Consider the following 19792-nt stretch of genomic DNA (forward strand, 5'->3'; position numbering starts at 1 on the left):
GAGAGAGCCTTAGCTCTCTTATATCTCCTTGGCTCAATAGTTCTTTCTTCATTGGATACTCCATCCCCTATCCGCGAGTCACCAGGGTCCAAGGTGTAATCCTTGTTAGCACCAATCTCCAGAACTGTTTCATCCTCTGATAAAGAATCGAATTTGTTTTGACACATCAATGCTTCCACCCTACCCGACAGCTCTTTCACTTCTTCTTCATGCGTAATATCTTGAATAATCACCTCTTCTACAACACAGTTATGAATACGAGAAGGTTCTATGGCAACATGTGGGATGAGACCAGCTTCAATGACATGACTGTTTCCAACTGGAGATCCTGGTACACAACCCCCCTCCCCTTCTCACTTTCTCACCTCTTCTGCAACACGGTTAGGAACATAGCAAGGTTCTAGGACTACAAGCAGGATGAGACCAACTTCGATGGCTTGACTATTTCTAGTTTGAGATCCTTATATAGATTTGGTAATAAATGGAGGTACAGAGCCCCCCTCCCCTTTGCAAGTTCTCCCCCCATACATGCCTTCCATCTGGGCCATCTGATCCACTATCACAATTGCTTTACTTTTCTCCGCTGTGCTGGCCCCCTCCTTGCTAGATTCGACGTCATCCTAAGACTCAACTACCTTATGTCCTTCCTTATTCGTTATTTCAACAATCAGAGGCTTTCGTCCCACTTCCTTCCAAGTCATGTTTTTCTCTTTCTTGCCACCCACTTTCCCCTGCTTATTCACGGCATTACTGCGTATAGGATGTTGGCCACTCCTACAAACTACTTTAGTATGCCCTTGTCTGAAGCACTTGTTGCAGTAAAAGCCTAGATTCTCGTATCTAATCGGTTTCCAAATCTTTTTTTTCCCAACGATCACAGGAAAACCTTCAATCGGCTCATCTCGGAGGTCCACTTCAACGCACAACCTCGCCCCTATGGCCTGACTTTTGTATTATCTGTGCCCAAGAATTTTCCAACTTGGTAGTAAAACTTTGGAGGCAATCCAACCAATATAGATGCAAAGGAAGGCTTGGCAAGAAAATCCATTAGGGAGCAATGGATGGTTTGTTTTAACATCAAACCCCACGGACCAACTAAAGAGCCTGAACTGCACTCCTGCCACCACCCGACCTTCACGTGCCCATGCATGGAGATAGTCTCGCTAGGTGCAAGAGGACACGAAAATCATCCATAAAGTCGATCATAGGCACCTCAGCAAACCCTCAAGATTTGATAATATGATTCCTCATAACATCAATGGATGGTCTAGTGTTCAAAAACTTTAGAACCAAAGTAAACTTTAAATCCTCGGCAGCCCTCTCCATCTCAGTGTCCAAAAAAACAAAGCCAAGTTCACCTTTAATTACCTCAGGACGCTATATAGGGATTTTGAATTTTGAAGGAGGGATAGGCCGCTGCAGTGCCTCCACAAAAGTTCTACGATCGCTCACCTCATTGGAGTTTCTGGCAAAACGCTCCAACCCCACCAGAGGGGGCCCTGCCAGATTACTCTACTCCAACCCACCAGTACCAGAGGCCTGCTCATCATTGCCCAAGAAAGGACTATGCCGCACAAAGAATAAAACCTAGCAGAGCATGCACAGCTATGTAAAAGGAAACTTTTTGTTCTACACAATTGAAGGGCATCACCTTATGTCAGAGAAAATATGCTCTAGATATTCTACAAGATAGTGGTTTTCTGGTTGCAAACCATCAGCTTTTCCTATGGAATCTACTCTCAAGCTCACTGCACATGATTCTTCTCCTCCTTTATCTGATCGTGCCTCTTACAGAAGGCTTGTTGGTCGACTGTTATATCTTACAATCACCAGACCTGATATGGCTTATTCAGTACAAGCACAAAGTAAATTCATGGCTAGTCCTAGCACATTACATCTCCAAGCTGCTGAAAGAGTCCTTCGATACATAAAGGCTACTCCAAGTCAAGGAATTTTCTTAGCTACAGACACATCCTTACATCTAAAAGCCTACTTAGACAATGATTGGGGGGCTTGTCTTGACACCAGAAGGAGTGTTATTGGTTTCACAGTCTTCATAGGAGATTCCCTCATCTCCTGGAAATCAAATAAGTAACCTATTGTTAGTAGATCATATGCAAAATCTGAGTATAGAGCACTAGCTTCTACAACTTGTAAACTCCAATGACTAGTTTATCTTCTGGCTAATTTAAACATTTCTCATACTCAAGATGCATTACTTTATACTGATAGCAAGCCTGCTTTAGACATTGCCTCAAATCCTGTTCATCATGAAAGGATAAAACACATTCAACTGGATTGCCATCTGGTTCGAGAAAAATTGCAGGAGAGACTTATCAAATTCATTCACATTCCTTCCAAATATTAGCTAACATATATATTAACTAAACTGCTTGGATCACTTAATTTTCATCATCTTCTTCGCAAGATGGGAATGGATATTAATCATTCCCATCTTGAAGGGGGTGTTGGAATATACAAAACCATATAGAGGAATTGGATTAAAATCCCGAGAAGCCAAACAAAAGTCTGCTTCTTCTACTGAACGTTGACAATTAAGTTAGTTGATCATATATGAAGGATCTCAAGTGTATAAATAGAACCATTGTATAGCTTTTATAGTCAAGTTAATGATAATGAGAAGTACATCAAAATTCTTTCTTCAAGTCCTCTATTTTTCAAGTTTACAATTTTAACAATTTTACATCCCTACCCTCACCTCACTTATTTTTATTCCCTTTATTTCTCCATCACCCCAAGTTTCACGCACTCTCCCGTCTTTTTAAAATTTTTTTGTACTGCAATTGTTTTGCTTGCCATATTTAAGCATTAGTCTCTCCTGTCATGTATATAATTAATGCTTATAATAAGCACCCATACTTGCAGAGAGCTCCCTTGTTTTTGTGGGTGGTTCCTCTTTTGCTTCTCCAGTTCCCCTGCTCTCTTTTTTCTCTCTATGTCTCTGCTGCTACTTTGTTCCTTCTTGGTGTTTTGGGCTTCACCGCATTCTGTTCTTGTCTCTTTGGTCACTATAGTTCTCAATACTGCTACTAAATGACCAGCATGTGTGGCTTATTATTACTATTATTATATTATATTATATTATATCATATCATCATCATCATCATCATCATCTTTCATATGTAGATTTTAATTTAAAATATCAATGATTAGAAAAACAATTGAACATTTATTGAGATACTTTTTAAAGTCAAAGTTGTGTACTTCCTCATGGACTTTACACAATTTGTTTTTGCATTAAACTAAGCCCTTAAGATTCAAACAAGCTGCTGGACACTGATCTCTATTTTATTTGAATTAGATAATATTTATTTAGTATAAAATATAAAGTATTTTGATCATTTTGCTTGTCAAAATAATAATCAATTTCAAGTCAAATAAAAGTATCTTATTGTTTCGAATTCGTGGAAGCATGCTGCATCATGTAGTACCATTGTCGTGTCAATCATGCATGTGTCTCACTTGCCTATAAAACGCCATAGCCATTTCCACGTTCCCTCAAACATTAGCCTCTAATTCTCATCGTCAGAGAAAGCATAACACTCAACAAACACATGACATGGAGCATTTCTATCTCTCCCTCTTTTTCCTCTTCTCACATTTCTATTTTTTTATTGTTCTTAACAACTAACTTAACCTATGAACATACAGAAAGGTTATTCTCGAGTCATCTAGACAAGTAGCTGATTCCCGAATAGCAGAATTAATTGAATGTGTAGAAATGTTTGAAAAAGCTGCTTCAGATTATAAGGGTCTACTTGAAGACTTACAATAGAATGTCATGCTACTAATGGAGAGACAAGCCAAATACGTTAAGTTTATGGAAAGATATAAGTCAGAGAGGCAGACCTAAGAAGAGTCTCATAGAGAGACTCATGGACCTGTATAGATAGTTACTCATTTTGAAGGAGAAACATTTTTTGTGGATTTTGGTAAAGAGATGAAGGTTAAAATAATATTTTAAAACAAAATACCTCATACTTAGATAAGATTTTGTTTATTAGTTTACTGATGTGGGGTAGTTAGTGTATTGTTAGGTTTTGAGGATATTTTGTAGATTATGTCAATGAACGTTTCTCTTACCACCAACTGGTCACTCGGAAGTTGTTGGTCATTTAATATCTAGTCAAACTGCTACAATAAGGTAAGTTATTAGTACATACATAGCCTTTTCTTTATCTGATTATTAGCACATGGCTGAACTGTACTTTTTCATTTCTTCTTCTTCTTATTTTTTGCTTTTTATATATCTTTAATTATTATTCTCTTTTTTTTTTTCAGGATTGGAATTTTACTTACAGGTGCCCATATTTTTGATGCACTCGTTATTGCTCTTCTCATATGATTGTACGAAGAAACATAATCATCAACTTAATTAAATCAGAACTTGACATGAGTATGTATCTAACTTTCTCATTCCTTATATGTATGTTATATTGTTGCATGCCCTTGGATTCAGTATTATTCAATGAAAACTCTAATTCAAGGGACACTTATTACCTGCCATGTTGTCCTAGATTTGTAGACCCAGTACTAGCATTGGTGCTAAATACTGTACTGACCGCTGAATATAACCCAGCAATGAATGAGCTTGATGTTGGGACACTGGCAACTTTAGTTCCTCTTATCATTTCTTTCGATCGATAATACAATTAGATTCCTTCTATTTATTATAAAAAAAAAAAGAAAAAAAAAAGAAAAGAAGGAAGTTAGAAGATGTAAGTTTGTGTTTGAGAAACGCTTCAGACCGGATAATCCTATAAGTAGAGAACAACGGAGACGAATGAACTAGTGACACATAAGTGCTCCTCAACTAGCCTGGTGTGCCGCATTGCAGATGAATGTTTCTCTGTTTCTGTCGAGCCCCTCACCCCAACCCCCCCTCTCTCTCTCACCCACCAAAAACCTCTCTCTGCCGAACCGAAAACCTCTCCTTCATGAACCCTAACGTGACCTCACAAATCCGAATCTTCTGGGCCATAGAGTACTGCAAGCAAGCAATACGTAAGAGGACCGAATTCCTGGGATGCCAAGTTTGTCCAAGTCGACCACCGTTTTCGATCTTATTCTGGTCCATGTTTGTTGAGACAGGAACAACTATGGGCGTTGACTCATACGCAAGCACCCACTGAGTTTGCAGGGAGCCGGTATTCAGTGAATGACGCCATAGATGTTACTCCAAAGAAAAAAGAATTTATGCCAGAACTCTAACTGTAGCGCTCTAACTATCTACTGCAACCACGAACTCACAATCACGACGATTTGGTTATGTTACAAAGTCAAAATTTTATTCCCATTAATTTATTTTCATATCCATATCTTGAATGTTAGCCAAAAACATTTGGGAGAAAAAATCATGATTTTTTTTTTCCATTTCCCAAATTTTCTTAACAACCAAACAGTGCTAAGACTGAGTTAGGCGGCCTCAAAATTTTCAAGAAACAACTTCCAATTGTATAGAAATTCGTCAGACTTCAAAGCAAACACAAATCATCAAATTTAAGAAAAATTGCAAAAATGAAGAACAGATCTACATCATGAGTAGGCTATGCAAATCCTCCATTTTCAGGATGGGTAGGAGGCGAAGGTCTTGGAATATGTGGCATGAGAGGAGTCCCGTGCTCGATAGGTCCAAGTTTGAAGGAAGCCTTTGAACTAGGTACTAGATCAATCGGGTGGTAATCATCCAGATTTACATCACCTATTTGGCAGTGCTTCTTCTCAGAGCGTGAATTGTGGCCATTTTCCTGTATTTTTTTGAAAAATAACAGATCCCATAATTTCAATGGAAAAAAAAAGACCTGTGCCCGGAATATTGATTACGCTAAGAAGATTTCCGAGTTGTGCCCAAGAGTTACAATGAATGTACCTTCAGCCTCCTGCTCGCTGTGGTCATTGGCATAGCATCACCGCCGACATGTTGGGCGAGATTTCTCGCGTCCACAAGTGGGTTCGAAGCAGAGAGAGAGAGAGAGGTGAAGCAGAGAGAGAGAGGTCTTCGGTTGGGTTCGACGTAGAGAGAGAGAGGGGGGGAAGTAGAGGGAGACAGGTATTCTGGTTTCGTGTTGCGTGAGAGAGCGAGAGAGTTCCCCTACACTGCAGTTTGGAAATTCGGTGCTGTAGTCTTTATGTGTCACTCTCCTATTAGTTTCCGATAATAAAGGTTGGTAGGATAAACCGGTGGGAAGATTTTCTCTTTGTGTTTTGTATTGAGTTTAGTGAAAGTAGGTATATCAAAATTAGTTAATGTGTTATATGTTTCCCTTTTTTCGTTTAGAAAATAGGTAGGTGCGTAGATCAATGATATGAGAAGTTGTTTGGATAAAATTGTTATAAAGTTTTTTTTTTCTTCAAAAACTTGTAAAAGTTGTTTTTGATCTTTTATTTGTTTTCCCACATAAAACTGGGTATGCAATGCTTTATATGAATTTGTTTTTAGAAGTAGAGTTTTCTTTGGTGTCCAAAAGAAGTTTAGATTAAATTAAAGAAAATTTTAAAAAAGAATCTAGGAATTTGTGGAAACATATATAAGTTACCATATCTCTTTCAGTATCGCGGGATCGAACTGTGTGTCTCCCGGGTAATGATGAAATGAATTTATCAATTATAAGAGCACTAGTAGTGGGTTAGCTAAAGTTAAATTTTAGCTAAAGAATAACTAAAGTGTCAAATAAAGTGCAGTAGTGGACTCAATAAATAAATAGTATTTCTAACTTCAGATCATATAGCTGGTCAAATTTGTTGAGCTGAAGGGGCTGGGCAGATATTATTTTTAGACTAAAAAATGATCATCCCAAATGCCAACACCTGGATTCGGTTTGATTCTTCTCTATTTGATTCTTCTATGCTTTGATGATGCGATTTTATTTTCTTTCCGTGGGCTGCAATTTTTTATCTTTCCATGGGCTTGAATTTTTTTTTTCTTAATTCGGTGCGATTTTGTTTGCAATTTGTTTATTAGTATTTTCCCTATCAGACATCATTTGATTTTGCCCCTTTCTAATTTGAAAGTTAAAAAATTAATATTTTAATAGAATGGTGAAAGATTTGTTAAGTCTATTATTTGGTATAGTAAAAAGTAGCTAGTTAAAATTTAAAAAAGTGAATTTTCTAGTCAAATTGTAGCCAAAGTTTATTGAGGCAACTACTAGTACTCTAATGGGGCCACGGAAGCTGTTCACCAACCTCATTGTGTGGCTTTTACAGTTTTGATCAGATCTATATGAACTTTTTCCTTTTATGATGGATTTATACACAAAATTATATATAAAAGACACCTAGCATTTGTAACTCGAGTGATATTTCTTGTATGTTACGTATTTGACTATTGATGTTGGGTAAATATTGTTAGTCATTTACTTCATAGTATAAAGCTGAATATTTAAGTTTTATATATCATGATGTACCTTAATTTTCTGTTAATCTTGTGGTAATCTTAGATTTGTATGAATTTCTGCAGTGCATGCATGCATGGTGTTCATGAAATTCTTCTTGGATTGTTTGGATCATTTATATCTGTAAGGACCTCCAGGCGAGCAATTTGATCTTGTGACCTTATTGAAAGGATTTTGCATACATGAAGTTGGCAAGTTGCCTTTTATCTAAAATTCCGGTATAGTCTAGTTTAATGACATATAAGGTTTTCTAATATGTACCTCAATGGTCTTTCCTAATCTCATTTTATGTATATTTTGTTATGTTGTTTGGTAGTTAATATAAATCCAAAACCTGGTGATCTGTTTTGTGCTCTTGTTTTTCATAGGATTGAACCAAGGTATCAAAAAATACAGAACAAAAACGTTTCAGAATCTGTCAAAGATAGAATCAAAGTTGCTCACGAAGAAAGAATTCCACTTGCAAATTTACATTCCATTGTAATATGTTGGATGGTATTTTTTAAAACTTAAAACTAAAAATCAGTGAATTCAAATATGTATGTTGAGGTTATTTGAATGATGTTGGCAAGCAAATATAAATTTCTCCAAATTTAGCATTTTTTTTAATTTATTAGAAGGCAATTACCTGTCATAAAAGAAATAAATATCAGGGAAAAAAACAACCACTGCACGTACGACTAGGAATAGATTTTGTCAGTTCCAAAACACCAGGAAGCTATTCCGGTGAATACAAGACTATTTGTGGCGAAAATCCATTGCCGGAAATAAAATTGGCAATTCATAATAAATTTTAACAAACTTTTTGCGACAACATTTTATTCAAATTATTGAAAAGAAATGATGGATATTTCTAGCAATTTTTAAAATCATTGAAAAAAAATTTTACTTGGCTGTCTAGAATTGGCTACTTGTGGGTGATTAAAAGAAGCCGAAATTGATTATTATTGGTGAGTTTTGCTAGTATTTCTGGCACCTTATATCACCGAAAATAATCTTATTTCTTGTAGTGGATCCATATAAAGGAAAAGTAGGAAAAAAAAAAAAAAGTTTTCACATCCTATAGTATTTACATTGATTAGCCCTCAATAAAAATTGAGTCTTGGTGTAGCACAACAAATTTTTTCGAGAAGGTCATTTGGCCTTTTTATTTTTATTTTTTAGAATTTTTATACAATTTTTTTCACCTTCAAATATTTAAAAAAAATTACATCATCATTAAAAAAAAAACTTTTTTAATTATTAAGTAAAAATAAAACACCTATCGGGGCAAACCCTCGGTGGATTTAGTATTTTCCATAAAGGGGACTACTAGAGCCACTGTTGAGAGCTCCCGCTAGGCATAATTTTTTTTTTTAATATTATTTTTTAAAACTTTTAAATATTTTTTAAAAAAATAAAAAAAATTCACAATAATATTAAATAATCTTTTCTTAATCATTAAGAAAAAAATAGAAAGCAGAGGCTACCAGCGATATGCCTAACATTATTCTTTCCATAAAAATTCATGTTTCCGTGCTTGCTAAGAGCAGGTGATCTTTTGGTGATATGATTTGAGGCAAGAAATCTTTCTGCATGGACCCACCCGCAGTAGCCGACATCCATGCTACGTACCAATCGAGTCATTGAGCTTGTTACGTAGCTCCCGTTGGTATGGCGTCCACAAGATTAACTTTGAATTGCATCCCAGGCTCAGAGCACTAGTAGTGGGTTCAACAAACTTTAGCTAAAATTTAGCTAAAGTTTTCACTTTTACAAATTTTAGCTAGCCACTTTTTATAACACCAAATAATAGGCTCAACAAATCTTTCACTATTCTATTAAAATATTGATTTTACACTTTTTATTGAATTTTAATTCTAATTGTAATTTGAATATGATTATATAGAACTTCAGTACTGAAACAAGAAATTTGTCAAATAATTGTCGACCACAAGAAATTCGACCACCCATTATCAGTAAATTCGGTTTCATCACAATACATCACAAGAAATTCTCAACTTCCACAGCAAAGATAATTGTTCGGTGCTGCAGCTCCAAATCCGCTCCAGAAATTCAATCAACCATTGAGAATTCTCAAAAAATAAATGGAGTTCAAACATCAAAGAAGAAAAATCCCATCCAGTCCATTCGTAGATTCCAGAAAATGCATAAAAAAAAAAAAACAGAGGAGCACGATGGCCTGGGATTTACCAGTGCTCAATGAAATTCTCATGGAGACAGAGAATCGTTCGGTGCTGCAGCTCCAAATCCGTTCGGTGCTTGAATCCCATCCAGTACCAGAAATCGCATAAAAAAAATTAAAAAAACAGAGGAGAATCGGAGAATCAATTCAATGGAGGCCTGGGATTCGGTGGCTTACCGGTGGTCCTTTTATTCTCACGAAGCCGCGTCAGCTCGGTGCTACAGCTGGGAGACAATGGAGTCTGTCCGGTGCTGCGGTTGCTCTTCGTTCAATGCTGCAAACGCTGGAGCTGGGAGGCAATCCGGGAGAGAGTTCCGGCCACCGAAAACCAAAAATCTGGGAGAGAGCTGGGAGGTTTTTCTGTTGCTCTAGTGGGTTTTGCTCAAGTGAAGGAGATGAAAGGGGACAAGAACAGAAATTTTCGACTACGCGGGATTGTTCGGTGCAGCGGGGGAAGAATATTTTACTCTAAAAATATTATTTAGCTAGTGTCTTTGGCTCAATATATTTGTCTAGCTAAAGGATTGATGGCTAAATTTACTGTACACTTATTGAGTCCATTGTAGAGGTTTATTTCACATTGTAGTTATTCTTTGGCTATAATTTGACTTTGTTGAGCCCACTACCAATGCTCTCAGAGCTAGTCGTGATGTTCTGTCATTATCGTCAGGCTCCACCTGCCATATCTCCCGCTTTTCGATGGCAAGCAAGGAATCTGCAAACACTACAAGAAAGAAGGATAAAGAAAATTTAAAAGAAGGTTTGGTTAGTGATAGAGGTGAGAAGGGTAGTTCAAGGGGCCCCATATTAATTCCCAGCTTAAAACTGATTATTTTTCAGGCCTATCACCCACACCCGCACGGATCCGTCTTGTAGTATACCATTCTCCTCATATAATCTTCTTCTACCTGCCTTTGCTGTTTTAAGGCATCTGCAAACACTCCTTGCCAGCAATTCAAATAGCTATATATGGCTAACCTAGATCGTTCAGTACTCTCAGGGAAAATGAAAGATATGTCCAATAACTATGGCGTTACAAAAATTATAAAAGACACTACCATTAAACAATTATTTAACAATTTTTTTTAATTTATTTGGATTTTCTTTGACTATAATGAATTTGAATTAAAATAAATAAATAATATTTTATTAAAGTGTAGTGTAACAGTGTGAAATAATTGTGCTTTAATCATTTGATCACTTCCTAAATCATCAGCTAATGCGATATGTATCCTCTGCCCTATTTATTTTTAGTACATCCTACTCTTTTAAAAAGATAAGAGAGTTTAAAAGAAGGTTTGGTGAGTGAAAGAGGTGAGAAGAAGGGTGGTTTTTAGGTATGGTTCCATATACCAATACCGTGGGCTGATTCTCATTATATACAGAATTTACATTACAGAGTCGGTTCGGTTTGGTAATAAAAAATTTTCATCTCAAACTCAAAATTCTCATCTTATCATTACAATTTTTCCAAATCCCTATACAAAATATAATAAATAATTCAACTTTTTCTTTAACTTTTTTAAATTCCAAAAAAATAATAATATTAAAATATTTTGGGCACCATGGCCCCCAATTGTTTTCTTTTTAAAACTCATCATGTACCTAGGTTTTTTTAAGGTGCTCACAAATAAGATTATTTGTCCCCACAAGGCATATTTTTAACATACTAATCTCATTTTGAAATATTTTTATTTGTTAACGAGTATTTTTGTGCCCTTTCTATGTCTTTAGTATAATTTATTTTTCGAGCTTTCTTAAGTTTTTATTGTTTTTTCAACAATTTTCCCATACTTGCACCTATTTTTTTTGTAAACCTAGCCGTAAACCCTAATTTCCATAAGGATTTCCTTCATTTTAGGAAACCCTAACCCTAGCCTCCAATTCCTACATTTTTGGATCTCATCCTACACATCACCAACCCTAAGATCAATTTCATCTTTGACCTAACCAAAACCCTGGACTACCCAAAACAACTATTCCAAAATTTGCAACCCTATCCATTCACCATTCAAACCCTAACCTCACTTCACCATACCAACCCTAAACATCACCCAAATGTTGCCAACACCAAGGGTCATCATCATGCTGTCCTATGCCGCATTAAACACACAAATTCATCACTTAGATTGCCCGAACTCATTATCATCTGCAAATCTATCACTAAACACCATACATTCATTAATCTAGGCGCCCTTCATTGCCATATCCTAGCTGAGACCAAGCAAGAGATGAGGAACATTCGATCATCATAAGATGAAATGAGACCAAAGGATCATAATGTTTAGGGACTAGACCGAGGTCCCTATCAGTTATTCTTTGGGCTTAATCAGGGTTCGTCATTAGTGTTTAAGGGTGGCGTGGTCTATTGACCTCTGCGCCCCTTTTTTCTTGGCATCGCGAGTCTTTTGGGCTCATCATTGGTGTTTAAGGATGTCATGGCCTATTGACGTCTATGCCACTTTTTACTTGGCACCTCGAGTCTTTTGGGCTCATCATTGGTGTTTAAGGGTGGCGTAGTCTGTTAACCTTCACACCCGTTTTTACTTGGCACCGCAAGTATTTAAAGTTTGACATTTGTGTTTAAGGTTGGTGTTATCTATTGACCTCTGCTCCCCCTTTTACTTGGCTCCACGAGTCTTTAAAACTCGTCATTGGTGTTTAAGGGTGGTGTGATCTATTGATCTCCACACCCTTTTTTACTTGGCACCACGAGTCTTTAAAACTCGTCATTGGTGTTTAAGGACGGGGTGGTCTATTGCTCTCCACGCCCCTTTTTACTTGGCACTGCGAGTCTTTTGGGCTCTTCATTGGTGTTTAAGGGTGGCATGGTCTTTTTAACTCCGAGCCCCTTTTTACTTGGCACAACAAGTCTTTTGGGCTCGTCATTAGTGTTTAAGATTGGCGTGGTCTGTTGACCTCCACACCCCTTTTATACTGGGCACCACGAGTCTTTTGGGCTCATCATTGGTGTTTAAGGTTGGCGTGGTCTATTGACTTCCGTGTCTCTTTGCACTTGGCACTGTGAGTTTTTTGGGCTCGTCATTGGTATTTAAAGGTGGCATGGTCTTTTGACCTCCGCGCCCCTTTTTACTTGGCACTGCGAGTTTTTTAGACTCCTCATTGGTGCTTAAGGGTGGCATGGTTTATTGAGCACTGCGCTCTTTCTTAGAACAACATGGGGCTGGAATTTGCACTTTATTCATCATAGGAGAAAATAATAATGGAGTTCCAACAAATGATCCATAAATATAAAAAATTGTAGGAATAGAAAATAAAATGATCCAAGAGTAGAGAGTAAAACGTTTAAGCGTGTGAAAAACCTGGTTTGTGGTGTTGTAGTTCTTTGCCTTGGTCGTCCTTTAAGCGGTAGAACCCTGGTTTGTGGTTAGCAAAGTAAGGGGGTAGGACGTGTCCTGCCACTGGTTGTGATCATCAACCTGCAAGTCCAAGGTGAATGGCACTGGATGCCTACGACCACTCTGATGACTAAGTTAGTAAAGTATAACGTATAATGACTCAAGTATATGATCGGAAGTGGTTTTAGAGTTACATGTTACCAATATATATAGGTGTAGGGATGCATTGGATCAATATTGTGCTTAGATTACCTTTATGCGGTATTTACCTGTGAAGTTTATCAGTTTATCCCTAGATAATTGGAGTGATCCAATCACCATATCATGGCTTATCAACCCTAGTAACCAAGAGTGTATTGGGTCATTGTGGGCCTTTTGCCTGTGGTTTGGGCTGGGCCAATATTAGACCCTCTAGTTATCCCACTAATTCCCTTCGCTCGTAGGTGTGGGGAATTCATCATTAGCTTTAAACTTCCTTACTTCCTTACGATTGCGCTGATTTATCTCAAAGTGCAAATTGTTGGGCCAATATTAGATCCTCCAGTTATCCCGCTAAGTCCTTTCGCTTGTAGGCGTGAGGAATTCATCATTAGCTTTAAACTTCCTTACTTCCTTATGACTGCACTGATTTATCTCAAAGTGCAACTTAATTTTCCGAGCTGTGAGTGACCCAGATTGGACCCCGAGCATTTTTACTACCCCGCAAGCCCCTTTACTAAACCCGATGGGCCCCCCCACTACCCCATTAGTTATTCTGTCTTGCCATTTCCAATTCCCATCCGATTGGCCACACTACATATGAAGAAACTTGCCACCCAATATGGTATAATCATTGTCCTTTATCCTCCTCCTTATATAATCAACAACAACATTATTAGAAGAGACGTTTTCAACAATGATTGTTAAAATCTTATTAATCTCTCAATTATGTATAGGAATCAGGGCAGAACCCTTAGATATTTTGGGCACCATGGCCCCCAATTGTTTTCTTTTTAAAACTCATCATGTACCTAGGTTTTTTTAAGGTGCTCACAAATAAGATTATTTGTCCCCACAAGGCATATTTTTAACATACTAATCTCATTTTGAAATATTTTTATTTGTTAACGAGTATTTTTGTGCCCTTTCTATGTTTTTAGTATAATTTATTTTTCGAGCTTTCTTAAGTTTTTATTGTTTTTTCAACAATTTTCCCATACTTGCACCTATTTTTTTGTAATTAATAAAATTTCAAATTCTAATGATTTTTTTTTTCACATCTCAATGAAAAGATTTCTTGGTTTCTTTTTAGAACATATATATTCTTTTTCTTTGGTGCTTATCCAAGTATATACATTTCGTTTTACACTTTTCCTTTCAAGTCTTTCACTAGCTTATTTTGACCATACTTTATAGTTACATCTAGGCTGCCATTCAGTTAACAATTAGAGTGAAGGCAACAAATCACTAGTGGCTAATATGGCTATTCTTTGTCTATATATAGGCTTTAAAACATTCAATCTCAAAATTAATAAAGAAATTTATTTTTTGTTCTCTTAATTTTTGTCTTCGCTTTTGCGTTGTGATGGATTTGGGAAACATTATTAGGTTTCTTTATTAATTTAATCAACTTTAAATGAGTTCATTAATTATTATTTTTACTTAATTAAGGCTTTTAAATAACTCTTTAGTCATGCACACATATTCGCACATAGAGATGAGCAAAAATGTAAAAATCCGACTCTAAATCCAACTCTACCCACCTGCAGTAGCCGACATCCATGCTACTGATCGAGTCAGGGACGTTGTTACTTAGTTCACGCTGGCATGGCTTCCACCAGATTAACTTTGATTGCATCCCAGCCTCAGAGCTAGCTTGTCGTGATGTTTCTGTCATTACCATCAGGTTCCACCTGCCATATCTCCCTCTTTTCGATGGCAAGCAAGGAATCTGCAAACACTACACGAAAGAAGGATAAAGAAAATTGAAAAGAAGGTTTGGTTAGTGATAGAGGTGAGAAGAAGGGTAGTTGTAGGGCCCCATATTAATTCCCAGCTTAAAACTGATTATTTTTCAGGCCCGTCACCCACACCATCCTCCTCAACTAATCTTCTTCTAGCTGCCTTTGCTGTTTAAAATTAAGGCATCTGCAAATGCTCCTTGCTAGCAATTCAAATAGCTATATATGGCTAACTTACATTCTTGATCAGTACTCTCAGGAAAAATGAAAGATATGTCCAATAACTACGGCGTTACAAAAATTATAAAATACACTACCATTAAACAACTATTTAACAAAAAAATTTTAATTTATTTGGATTTTGTTTGACTATAATGCATTTGAATTAATTGTGCTTTGAATCATTTCACTTTTTGTTTGACTATAATGCATTTGAATTAATTGTGCTTTGAATCATTTCACTTCCTAGATCATCTAGCTAATGCGATATGTATCCTCTGCCCTATTTATTTTTAGTACATCCTCCTCTTTTAAAAATATAAGAGAGTTTAAAAGAAAGTTTGGTGAGTGAAAGAAGTGAGAAGAAGGGTGATTTTTTAGGTATGGTTCAATATACCAATACCATGGGCTGATTCTCATTATATACAGAATTTACATTACAGAGTCAGTTCGGTTTAGTAACAAAAAATTTTCATATTAAACTCAAAATTCTCATCTTATCATTACAATTTTTTCAAATTCCTATATAAAATATAATAAATAATTCAACTTTTTTTTTAACTTTTTTAAATTTTAAAAAAATAATAATATTAAAATATAATATTTTAATATTTTATCTTAAACTCAAAATTTTTATCCCACTTACCAAATAGAAGCAGCCGTACAAGAAAATAAAATCAGACAGCAAGGAAACTTAGGAAAGGTGGCGGGCGGAATATACAGGAGACAATCCAAAACGAAAAAAAGTTGGATATTCCAACTTAGCGGAATAAGTTGGAATAACCAGAGAGGAGACTAAATAAGACAATCCCGAGGTTTGTATTATATATAGATATACACTGAATATATCACTCCTTAAAACAAAAAAATTATTCCCCACCACAGACGGATCCGTCTTGTCCGTTCCGAAGGTGTCTACTGTACTCCAGGAAGAACCCCTACTCAATTTCAGCGTCCTAACTTTAAACCATTTCCTTCCGCCACAATATATCGGTACTCTCTCTCTCTGGCCTTTTCACAGATAGATCTGCTGTCATCAGGCGGCCGGGTTCGAACTTTGTTAATCTCTATGTATAATCTCGGCAAGCATGCATTCACTTCATCTGGGAACTTTTATTTTTATCAATCTCCCCCAATTTGTTTATTTATTTTATATTTTCTACTTGTTGGATGGCTGTTATGATTTTCTTGAGCATTTGTATATTACATGTTTGATATGGCTAATCCAGTCTCTCCCCATGTCAATGGTTTGCTCTCTAAAATGGCCAGCTATGCTTTTTCTTTTTCTTTTTTCGTGCGTATAATTAGGTTTTGCCGAGTGAAAAGTGATACATTCGTCAGAAATCCAAAACCATAATGACTTAGATCGAGAAAATCATCAGTACGAGTCCTTGAGGTTTTGCACTTTGAATATATTGAAATAAGAATTCACAAGGGTTGCCATATGCATAGCTAGCCTTAGGTTGGAATATGAATATTGGACTATTGGACTAAATAATGCATAAGATAGTTGTGGACTAGATGATAACTTTGAAAGTGAATGAGTTATACCAAAGATTTGGACATGTGCAAGGTTAGGGGTTATGGTTCAACCTTAATTAATCTGATCCCTGTAGTTTTATTGATTGTTTCATGTCACTAATAAAACTTGTTTGATAAATCGGTGCTGTTGGATTGATTCGAAACGATCCATTTTAACTTGTGTAATGTAAATGGGTTAAATCAATGAATAATGCTACATGCAGTCGTGGAGTGCGCAAGCGTCATGCAGTCGCTTTGAAAAAAAAGTGAAAACGACTAATAAAAATTAATTTTTTCATGTAGGTCTTTTATTTACTCACTTTTTTCAAAGTGATTGTGCAATACTTGCGCATTTACAACTACAACTATCATTTCTTTAAATTAACCCAAATTATTGTTTTGATTCTATTAAGCATATCTTGTCTTATAAGCATAAACTGTTGCCAATCATGTGCAGTTATATCAAGATTATTGGAAAAATAAAAAATAATTAATAAATATAATCTTACTTTTCATTTTACCATGCATCTTGATTAAATAATATTAAAATCTGATTCTATTTGTCTAAACAAACGAACACATAACAGTACAAGGGTTTTCAAGTTTTAAGCTTAGATTGGTAAAAACATAATTTTAGTGTATAGAAGTTATCAGGTTAATTGTGAGTTTCGCATATTAACCTGCAATTGACCAATTTATTAATTGGAGCCAATCAAATTAGCATAATCTGACTCGAATCCAATAATCTAAAATCCAAACTGTTTTGCTTCATTTTGGTTTCGTGTCGGAGTAATGTCTAATTTGTGAATTGTGTTAAACATTATCAGCCCTACCTTTAATAATTGAACTAAGTACTTCGGATTGCTGTCATGATGTTCTCAAACAATAGTGCTGATTAACGTGGGTGAAGGAGTTGATTTATCCCTTTTTTCAGGAGAATCAACTCCCATCCCTAATGTCATTTGTAGTCTGGGATTTTCTCTGGGAGAAAATATAGAGGAGAAAGGGAAAGAGTAGAAATTTATTATAAGTTAGCATTATCTTATATATTGTTTGGATATGGAGAATAATGGAAGGAAAATAAGTCTTTTTTTTTGGGTGTTGGTGGTTGGGGGGGGGGGGGGGGGGGGGGGGGGGGGGCAATTTGTTCTTTTTCCCAACTTTGCCGCCAATTTTTATTTTATTTTATTTTTAAATTTTCGAGGCCTCTAATATTGAAGGAATGGAGCAATATACGAAAACATTACTTTCAAAGGGTTTATTGCAGAGTGAAGATTTGTACCAGGTACCTACCATTCTCCTCATATAATCTTCTTCTAGCTGCCTTTGCTGTTTGAATTTATCATCTCATTCCTCAATGATATCACAGTATATCTTGGAGACGAGTGTGTACCCACGTGAACCAGAACCTCTCAAGGAGCTAAGGCATGCCACTGCTGGCCACCCTCGGTAATCATTCTTCTTAATTTCTATCTAATTTGGTGCTAATCAAGTCTTGACTTGTCAGATGGATCAAGGGATACAAATTGATAAATTGTGGTAGTTTGGGGTGCAAAATATTGATTTTTTAGTAGTTTGGAGTAAAATTTGAAAAGGCAAAATAAATGTGCTCGCCAGTTCAGTCATACTTGTGCTTGAATTCTTCACTGATCAGGTGTGATCAGTCTCATTGATCGGTTTAAGAATTAGGAATTCATTGTCCAACTTGTCCCAAAACGAGTATATTATGGCAAAAAACAAGAAGAAAACGAGGGGAAATTTGTCCAATACTCACATATTCATCCGATCCAACAGTCATACTTGTTTAAAGCATCAAATCATCATCAGTGAAGACTTTCAAGTATTTTTCTTCATCTCTCATAATCCATAAAGATTATTGGATTGCCATTTTCTAGTGCTAGGATGGCTACTTCACCAGATGCAGGTCAGTTGATGGCCATGCTGTTAAAGCTAGTAAATGCCAAGAAGGCTATTGAAGTTGGCGTTTACACAGGATACTCTCTTCTCCTGACTGCTCTTACAATTCCAGAGGATTGCAAGGTTTGATTTGATTATTTCCAGTATCTTGTACTAAACTATCAAGGTACTTACAATTTGCAGTGCTACTACAGATCACAGCCATAGATGTAAATCGGGAGACATTTGAAATTGGATTGCCAATTATAAAGAAAGCTGGTGTTGCAGATAAAATTGATTTCATCGAGTCCGAGGCTTTACCAGCTCTTGATCAACTATTACAAAATGTGAGCATGAGCTTCTTTCTTCATCTTCTCCTTTCTTGCATTTTTTAACATGGAACCTCGCCAAGACATGGTTCTTCAGATCCATACTTGGGGATGAGATCTTTTTTCATTTTAATCTTCTTTCGTGCTTGTTGGTTTACTTCCCACAATAAGTTCTTCACTAACATATTTTTCCCTTTTTTGGGGGGATTTGGTATTGCAGACCGAGAATGAAGGGAGTTTCGACTTTGCTTTTGTTGATGCGGACAAGGGTAATTATTGGAACTACCATGAGAGAATGATGAAACTACTGAAAGTGGGTGGGGTGGTTGTATACGATAACACACTTTGGTCAGGAACAGTTATACTGTCTGATGAGTTGGTTCCAGAGAACTTGAAACAGTGGAAGGAGCCGATAATTGAGTTTAACAAATTAGTGGCAGCTGATCCTCGTGTCCAATTGTCACATGCTTCCGTAGGTGATGGCATGGCAATCTGCACTCGTCTCTACTGAACTTTTTATCCACCTCTCTGCATTTTTACTTGTAAGCATTAGCTTCTCATGAAGAAGTGTTGTGTGGTTAAGAAACCAGAATAAGCAGAGGTTTTAATGAAACAGATGGGTTCACCCATTTGTGTTTGGCTTTTATAATGTCAATGCCAGTTTTATTTGGGGTCTAAATTAGTAAATTACGTGAATTTTCGACAGCAGACCCCAGGCCCACTAAGATCAAGGAATTACAGGATATCGTCGGTAATTGTTGGACTTAAAATTATTTTCTTTCCTTTTTTTTTTCAACCAATTTTCGAAAGGAATCTATTGTACCAGACGCTACAACTCTCAAAGGAAAAATGATACTGTTCCATAATATAGGAAAAGATCTTTGCGTGGATCCAATTTGAACATGCTTTATCACAGTTCAGTAACTGA

General features: G+C 36.4%; 1 protein-coding gene across 6 annotated transcripts; it reads left to right on the plus strand.

Moving 5' to 3' along the window:
* Positions 1–15889: 15889 nt before the first annotated feature.
* LOC122306707 (probable caffeoyl-CoA O-methyltransferase At4g26220) lies at positions 15890–19572 on the plus strand. Of its 6 annotated transcripts, none has more exons than XM_043119184.1 (6): positions 15890–16200; positions 17860–17924; positions 18009–18088; positions 18535–18679; positions 18751–18882; positions 19085–19572. In XM_043119184.1, exons 1-6 carry the CDS (start codon positions 16188–16190, stop codon positions 19373–19375), a joined length of 726 nt encoding a protein of 241 aa, XP_042975118.1. In that variant the 5' UTR covers positions 15890–16187; the 3' UTR covers positions 19376–19572. The 6 variants fall into 6 exon arrangements, with proteins under 6 accessions (XP_042975118.1, XP_042975120.1, XP_042975123.1 ...); XM_043119186.1 differs by having other exon boundaries at positions 15891–16189; positions 17844–17924; XM_043119189.1 differs by having other exon boundaries at positions 15891–16166.
* The last annotated feature ends 220 nt before the right edge of the window (positions 19573–19792 follow it).

Source organism: Carya illinoinensis, chromosome 4, assembly GCF_018687715.1.
Source record: "Carya illinoinensis cultivar Pawnee chromosome 4, C.illinoinensisPawnee_v1, whole genome shotgun sequence".
In the NCBI taxonomy this organism is placed as follows: Eukaryota; Viridiplantae; Streptophyta; class Magnoliopsida; order Fagales; family Juglandaceae; genus Carya; species Carya illinoinensis.